The sequence below is a fragment of the Phragmites australis genome, chromosome 7, assembly GCF_958298935.1.
Source record: "Phragmites australis chromosome 7, lpPhrAust1.1, whole genome shotgun sequence".
Classification (NCBI taxonomy): domain Eukaryota; kingdom Viridiplantae; phylum Streptophyta; class Magnoliopsida; order Poales; family Poaceae; genus Phragmites; species Phragmites australis.
The window spans coordinates 23,274,496-23,283,028 of record NC_084927.1 but is presented as its reverse complement, the minus strand read 5'-3'; the positions used below and the strand labels follow the sequence as shown (position 1 = coordinate 23,283,028).

General features: G+C 46.5%; 1 protein-coding gene and 1 pseudogene across 1 annotated transcript; both read left to right on the top strand.

The window, feature by feature from the left end:
* Nucleotides 1–3,302: 3,302 nt before the first annotated feature.
* On the top strand, nucleotides 3,303–4,736 carry LOC133925487 (ATP synthase subunit a-like; annotated as a pseudogene).
* A 1,852-nt stretch (nucleotides 4,737–6,588) lies between these two features.
* On the top strand, nucleotides 6,589–7,226 carry LOC133925486 (peroxidase 2-like). The gene is made up of 2 exons (XM_062371401.1): nucleotides 6,589–6,615; nucleotides 6,855–7,226. Exons 1-2 carry the CDS (start codon nucleotides 6,589–6,591, stop codon nucleotides 7,224–7,226), a joined length of 399 nt encoding a protein of 132 aa, XP_062227385.1.
* Nucleotides 7,227–8,533: the final 1,307 nt, after the last annotated feature.

Sequence of the window (8,533 nt, the reverse complement as noted above, 5' to 3'; positions counted from 1 at the left end):
GAGCTTGAATCAATCATTCCATCCCCAACTCCTACATCAGAAACAACAGGGTCTATTTCAGTAGGCCTCCACCTATGAACCAAACCATGTTCTTTCTCCAGAGACCCCTCCATTACTACCTCCCCTAGGACATGTCCAGTTCAATTACCATCTATATTCAAAGCACCCGTAAAATCTTGGAGTGGTATCAAAGTAGGATCTTCGTTAATCACGTATGAATGCCTACAAACAATATGCTAACTATATATAAGACACCAAGGGTTACAAGTATAGTTACTTTTTTGAGATGTTATTCTCAAGTGCATTGAGTGAAAGCTGTAATTCACTCCTCCTAGGTGTGAGGAATCGATCAAATAGTATTCCAATTAATCATCAGGACGATCATTTGCCTAATCCCGTCCACGATGATTAATCAGAATATCATCCCGGTAATCCCGGCATGTGTTTTGTGCCCAAGATCAGAACACATGCTTTTCCAACATAAAGCGTCACAACAAAGCTTAAGAAAGAGCGAGTAATTAAATTATATTATAAGGTCTTAAGCATATAACCATTTACAACAATTTACATCAAAAGGAGGCTAGGAGGACTAAAGAAAAGCTCACCTCCTAACCAAAACTAGAAACTACGCAGTGGAAGATTAACAACTATGAACAACAAAAGCTAGGTAAAGCCATATGCCCTTAGGCTCCACCCAAAAGTCTCGCCACACGAGTAGCTTGCACTACTCATTCCCGCCACCTACATCGGCGGGCATGAAGTAGCCAGACACGAGCTCCTCCTCACCGGTAGAACCTGAAAGAGCAGCGTGAGTACGAAGGTACTCGCAAGATTTAATCCATAATAGGTACATATAATAACCCGACTTCAAGGATTATGCATTTAAGTCATTAGCAAGGAGTAGGCCACAATATTAAGTAAATTCATAAATGTAAGCAACCTGACACCTGTGTGTGAGCACCTATACTTAACCATATATATCTTTCTACCCTGTAACCACCAACTTGCATATAAATGTAAATGGAACCATCTTATGAACATAACTGTAAATTGAACCATCTCAAACCCAAACCAACATACCACACTATATCATACATCCCACATTCGTAACTATATGACCGATGCAAATGGACAGAAGCATGCTCATGACCGAGAGCGTGGCAATTCGAATTATTTTTACACCCTGCAAGGGGTACAACTTTACCCACACGACTTGAGAACCATATGGCTTGAGTGACCACACAGGCCCAACCAAGGGGGTACTCGTGCCAACCTTTCCTAATTAGCCCCAACCATTTGAATCAGGCATCGCTCAGTGCGGAGCCCACTTAGGTTAACTCCCGGAGCCACCACAAGTGTCTCTACAAATCCGCCCGCTCACACTATTGATTTGCAAGCTCAAATGATCACAACTACAAAGGTATTCGGCTTATCTTACCATTAGATCAACATGTGGTTACTACGAAAAGTGCTAAAGCCAACTACACCAACGGACGGTGCTTAAACGATGCAAGCGGTCTATGGTATCCGGGTTCCTCTCCCGAACTACACCGAGGAACTCCTCTGGTGAAGAAGATACCTCTAGCACCGTCCACATCTAGCCTCATCCTCACATCTCATACAACCCACATCATTGTCATTGTGTTTGTAAACAATAAGTAAGCCCTAAGCTCATAAACAACGGTTGAACCATTGTTCGACTTCTACTGAGGACCTAAGCATTGCTAAGCATATCGAACAAACTTGTCAATTAGACATTAACAATGTTATCAAGGCTACAAGGATATGGATAATCAACAACTCAAGGTAGAGGTAATGCAAATCAACATAGGTTCTACCCATACAAACCCGACATCGACATCGTTAAACATGCAAACATACATAAGCGATAACTTATCAATTTAGACTCCATTCAATTCAAACTAAAGGGTGCAATATGCTTAGATGCTTGCCTTATTGCTATGACGGTTGCCTGATATTGCCCGCACAACACTCACAGAGCTCGGGTAGCTCGGTGTCACCTTCACTCAATTGGGCCGTCGACGCAATGCTCTCTAAACGAATCAAGAATGCATTGCATAAACAAATGAAAAATGAAAAAAATGTGCAAACGATGCATGCTTGGATAATAATAGAGCGCTGTGTTTCAAAAACATTTGCAAAATACCGTCAAAAGATTAGAGTTTCAAAGTTTGAAACCCCGGACAAGGTAACCTAAGTGTAAACAGCCTTGAATGGCTGGCGGTCAGACTGACATGGAAGTAGCGGTCAGACCGTCGGCGTGCAGACGGTTTTGACCTCTGGCGGTCTGACCGAAGGCTTGGTGGCGGTCAGACCGCCGACCAACAGTAAGACTGACCCTAACGGCGGTTTGACTCCTGTATAGAGGTTTGAACTCGGTCTAACTGGCGGTCAGATCGGACCTAGCGGCGGTCAGATCGCCAGACCTTGCCGGTAGCGCCTTTGCGGGGACACTGGCGAGGACTCCGGCGAAACCCTCGAGCACGAAGGGTACCGAAACATTCCATGGGATTAGTGGAGTGCTTCTAATGTGATTTGGGCAACATTCACCGGGCTAAACTCGAAACACTCCATGGAGAAGCTCTAGGCTAGGGTTGAACTCGGGTATAAAAGGAATAGGGACCGATTAGAGCTCGTGAATGACAGGAAAATGGTAGGGGATGTCTCACCTTAGCGTAAGGAAGCTTTCTATTGGAGGGGTTCACTCCGGGGAAGCTCTGATTTGGAGATCGGACTCTGGGATGGTGTAAGGGCTTGAGGTGGAAGAAACACACATAGGAACTCCCTCGACGAAGTGGATGAAGGGGATGAGCTTGAGGAAGCCTTCGGGGAACTCGAGGAAGTTCCCTCTGTCGATCCCCGGTCGTCGAAGTCGTCGAGGTGATCTCTTGTTCTCTCTCTAGGGCTTGAGTGAGGGAGAGAGTGAGAGAGCAAATGAAAGAGAGAGCGAGAGAGAGTGTGATTGATCCCCTTAATGGGCGCTCTGTGTACTGGCGGTCAGACCGCGGGGAGCCCCGTAAGACCGCGGGAGCGGTTTGATGCTGAAAGTCTCATTCTTTTTCCTTTTTTCTAATATCTATGGGGTTTCTCCTAATTAGTTTCTAAGCCATTTTCACTCTCAAATACTCATGTATACGTAGGGAAAATACGTGAATGTTCAAAACGCATAACTTTTGAAATGTGTTTAAACTCAAATTGATAATTAATTGCACAAAACATAATGCAAACATGATTAAGCATGCCTAATTACGTAATTAATATTTTGGGACGTGACACTAGGTCCATTGACTTTTAATGATTTTTCAATTTCCCCGAAAGAATAGATGGAGATTCATGCTAATAAAGAATAGCTAAGGAAAAGAAAGGATAATGTTGCTCCTCAGAAAATGCGTATAGTAATCTCATTGGCCTTCCGTCGATGGGACAAACGCTCCATTGTATGCGTTACAAGGCAACTAGCATTTTGTCATGGAAGTTCGTGAAAGAATGTTCTCGTTGGGTAGAACCCACGTCCAAAAAAAAAATCTCCCATTTCTTTTGGGAGCAGAGCTGAAAAAGATGGGAAATTCAAGTGCTAAATTCTAGGAGCCCACGCCATGTATTCAATTTCGACCAGGTAAGCCAGAAGTCATCTGAAAGTTCCATGGTAGATCTCCAAATGGAGCGCCGGATCTTTCAATTTGACGAAGCAAGCCTAAATTCAATGGATAGCTCCGTTCCTAGAACCACAAGTTCTGTTAGAACAATGACAGAAGGATCTAATCCAAGTAATGCAACGAATGTTAATGGTATTCAGGGGGATTCAACTAGAATTTATGAAGACCATCCATGTCTGAACCCTTCCACTGAAGAAGTGGTAGAATACCAAGCTGCTATACATGAGGAGATGGGAAGGTTAATGATTGGCAGGGATCCAGACGATGTCCTGGCTGTGGCCAAATGTGTACATGGGGAAAGCAATGCTCTAGAATTTCTGAGAGGGCAGTTCCAGGATTTAGTGGAACATGGAACAGAAAATGAAGCTTTCAAGATAGGAGTGCCGCATTTTTTGGAGAGCCCACTGGATGAATTTTCCATTCATCCAATAATTCCTCTTAATATAGGCAACTATTATTTCTCATTCACAAATCCATCCTTGTCTATGCTGCTCACTCTCGGTTTGGTCCTACTTCTTGTTTTTGTTGTTACAAAAAGGGGAGGGGGAAAGTCAGTGCCAAATGCATGGCAATCCTTGGTACAGCTTATTTATGATTTTGAACCTGGTAAACAAACAAATAGGTGGTCTTTCCGAAAATGTTAAACAAAAGTTTTTCCCTCGTATCTCGGTCACTTTTACTTTTTCGTTATTTAGTAATCCCCAGGGTACGATACCCTTTAGCTTCATAGTGACAAGTCATTTTCTCATTACTTTGGCTCTTTCATTTTCCATTTTTATAGGCATTACAATCATTTGATTTCAAAGACATGGGCTTCATTTTTTTAGCTTCTTATTACCTGCGGGAGTCCCACTGCCGTTAGCACCTTTTTTAGTACTCCTTGCGCTAATCTCTCGTTGTTTTTGTGCATTAAGCTCAGGAATACGTTTATTTGCTAATATGATGGCCGGTCATAATTCAGTAAAGATTTCAAGTGGGTTTGCTTGGACTATGCTATTTCTGAATAATATTTGTCAGGAAAACGTTCTAGTCTTGAGATATTTAAATGATGTACTGTAGTGTTACTATAGTAATCTTAGTACCGTCAAGGGGTATGTAAAGGAGTGAAATGCCCAAAATTCCCCTCCATGCACATGATTATAATATAATATCTTAAAGGTAGTGTGGTAATTCTCTCTGCCTCTCCTCTCTATAAAATAAGCCCTCTAGGGGCAAGGGAGGGGGACTCCAGATTTTTTCTCCATGACACATACTACGCTTCTCTCTCGCTCTCTCCTTTTGGCTCACGGTTCATTTCTGTCCGGGGCACATTTTCGTGCTCCAACAGCGCGTCATCCATGGGGATGTCTGATAAAAAAAGCCATGAAAAGAAAGGAGTTGAGAAGACATCAAGATAACATAACATATTCCCAGACTGGCTCATGGAGGAGCCCATCATCGTGCAGACGTCGCCCAATTGGCCAACGCTGTCACTGGTCGCCAAGTCACCGCTGCACCCCAAGCGGATGCGATGTGCATGCTGCTCTTCGTTGCCTCGACAATGGATACAGGAAAGCCGTAACAAGCGCGGCTCCACGCATGTGACCCCCACATGGAGCCATGGTCTCGTTGGTCCCATCGTTAGGCATGGAAGACCCAGGCGAGCTCCCTCTCATAGCGCTTTCCTGTCATCTACCGTGCGCCCCGCGAGGCGCGTCGTCGATCTCGTGGCTCGCAGGCGAGCAGGGCGCGGGTCTGCAGGCTAAGACGATGGCTCCGGGCACCACTCCATGCAAAGATAAGCACGCACGAGCCCTTAGTTGTTGTGAGGTATGCGCCTCACTTGCTTACAGATATTTGCATATGCTCATAGCGCAAGTAGGTGGCACAGCTCGAGTGCTTGCAGCTTTTATTTAAATCTCCTTAGCTCGTTACTCTATGGCCTAGAGCACTGACTGGCAAGCGCTACAGAAGGCAAGAAAATATCAAGAGGCAGGTCGTGTCCACTCAGTGTGGACTCCTGACACACGCACCGTCCACAGCGGGTGTGACACCGTAAGACTTAAGTAAAGTTCTCGTATTCCCATGGTAACCCTGTGATATTTTCATGCTATAAAGGATAATAGCATATTTATTTATTTATGGTACGTATACAGAATCTCTATAATCCGCATCAGAGAGTGCACGTGATCGATGCCGGAGGGTGACTCTTAGACGTTTATGGCGTGCCCACCTTGCTGTTCCTTAATAACTGAGCACTATGCGTGAGATGGCAGTAGCATTTTGGGGGTGCTAACGAGTGCTATGAGAACGGCGTGGCTGCAGGGCCTGCTCTGCAGCAAGTCGATGACATGATATATCACTGTTTGGATTTATTACTAACATTTAATATGTGTAGTCTTTTGCTTCTTACACCCCACGTGCACCCATACGTGGCTAAGGCTCTGTTTGTTTCAGCTGTAGATTGTGAAAAACAGCTTATAGATTGTGGATTGTAAGAAGCTGGATTGTAAAATCTAGATTGTAAAAAGCTGGATTGTGGATTGTTACAATATGATGGAAAGCAGATTGCTGGATTGTTACAATCTGTGTGTTGGATTGTAACAATCCAGCTTTTTCAACCAGCTGTTTGTTTCAGCTTTTGGATTGTGATCAGAATCCAGCTTTTACAATCCAACTGTTTGTTTCAGCTTTTGGATTTTGATCACAATCCAGCTTTTATAATCTGAAATAAACAGAGCCTAAAACCATTTGGCCGGCCAACCAACAGGCACGATTGTTTATTGAGTCAGGGTGCCGTACGTTTCTTGGCCTCTGTCATTTCACCATGCTGGCAGACCAACGGAAGGGGCAGGAGGCCCCTCCGCGTGACGTGACGAGCTGCTTGAGCTCCCCGGCACGGAGGCTGGTGGACTTAATGTCACGGTGGAGAATGGCGAGGCACGTCCACCTCGTGCAGGTACTCCTCGGCAGCCGGAACCTCCGAAGGCGTAGCTCCAAGCCGGAGGCCGAGCTCCTCACCGAAGCTCCGCGTCCACCTCGGAGGCCACGCGCCGGAGCCCCACGTCCGCGCCAGAGCCGAGCCGCGCCATGAGAAGCTAAAAACCGGGACAGTGTAGGGCGCGTCCACCTCGCCACGGCGGCGGAGCACCAGATGCTACAGAAACAGTGGCGACTCTTTCTGCTCGGAGCCTTCAGCGGGTGCGGCAGCAACAGCCTCCGCACCAGAAATGCAAGGGCGTGGAGAACATCGTCAAGTGGCACGTCATCAAGGCGCTCAAGGCCAACCGCCGCACCGGGGTCGCCCTCGTCCGCCTCCTTTTACATGACTGCTTCATCAGGGGCTGCGACGGCTCTGTCCTCCTAGACATCTCCTACGAGAACCCTCACCCGGAGAAGGAGGCACCAGTTAACATTGGCCTCGCTGCCTTTGACCTCCAGGAGGAGATCAAGGCCTCCGTCGAGAAGAGGTGCCCAAAGGTCATCTCCCATTCCAACCTCCTCATCTACGCCGTGTGCGACGCGGCCAGCATCCTCAGCAATGGCCGCATTGTTGGTGATATGCCCTAGAGGCGATCGAGTTTGTAGATTGGATCTGCTAATGGGCTTTAATGCTGATTAAAGGTCCATTAGGGTTTAGAGTCATAATGGGCTTTAATGTTGATTAAAGGTCCATTGGCGTGCTCTATATAAGAATAGGCAGGGGCCAAGGCACATAGAGTTTTTTCCGAAAAACAGATCTTGCCACCAAAACCCTAGCCGCCTCCTATTCCCAAACTCCCTTCGAAACCCTAGCCGGGCGCGCGGTGCTAGCACACCGGCGCACGGCGATTCCATCCTTGTACGTGTGGATACCGTAGAGGTGCTGCTACTATTGCGGTGCTGATCTGCTCGGGACGTGCTCGGGGGTGCTCGGGACGTCCTCGGGGGTGCTCAGGACGTGCTCGGGGGTACTCGGGTCCTGCTCGGAGGTACTCGGGTTGTGCTCGGGAGTACTCGGAACGTACTCGCGAGTACTCGGAAGGTGCTCGGGACTTGCTCGGGACAAGGTTGACGATCGACTGCTTGACGCGCACGACATTGGATTGGTCTGCTCCAACTCTTCTTCCGCTGCACTGCTCGTCAAGTGGTAACGATTCATGATCCCCTACTCGCATGGCTTCCTGGTTGAACGCGGTAGAGAAAATTTATTTTGTGCTAGCGTAGCCTACCCGTTACCCAACAGTGGTATCAGAGCCATCCTGCGTAGTTTTCGATCTGGATCAATCACATATAGAAGATATGTGATAGAAATAGATTAGATCTATTATTTTTCTGATCAGTTCATATGATGGATTGATCAATGCACGGTTGGTTTGGTGAATTAGAAATCAGATGAGATGCCAGTCGATGGAACCACATAGCCAAAAAGATTAGCTCGATCTCCCACCTGGTTTTGCGTGCGACTTGCCCCTACCAGCTGGAATCACCATCGGGGCTAACTGCGTGCATCGCGACATGGTCGGGAGAACAGCAGATCGAGGTCGTGTGTGCTGTCATCGTTTCTGGAAAAACCTCACGCGATGATCAATGGGATTGATCTAATGGAAATTGAGGCATTATGAATGACTCGGAATTGGCTCGATACGATCGATCCGATGAGATTTTCATAGCGATTTCATAGATGCGATCTATGTATTTCCGAGAGGTTTTCAGGGACCGCCGTCGCGTACACGCATAGATTGTTGTAATAACATGATCCCATCATGACATTAGAATTCGATTCTACGCTTAACTCGTTTTTGCAGAGAATGTTGTGATTGGTATGGCCTTGTGATATGTGATGCATGCGTGTAATTTTCATGGCCTGCGTGTCATGGTTAATTGCAGCCCAAGGC

Excerpts from the sequence above, each read along its gene's own strand:
- LOC133925486 (XM_062371401.1), top strand. The coding sequence starts at position 6,589 with ATGGCGAGGCACGTCCACCTCGTGCAG. Across the intron at positions 6,616-6,854 it reads GGCACGTCCACCTCGTGCAG|CGGGTGCGGCAGCAACAGCC; the intron begins GTACTCCTCGGC and ends CGGAGCCTTCAG.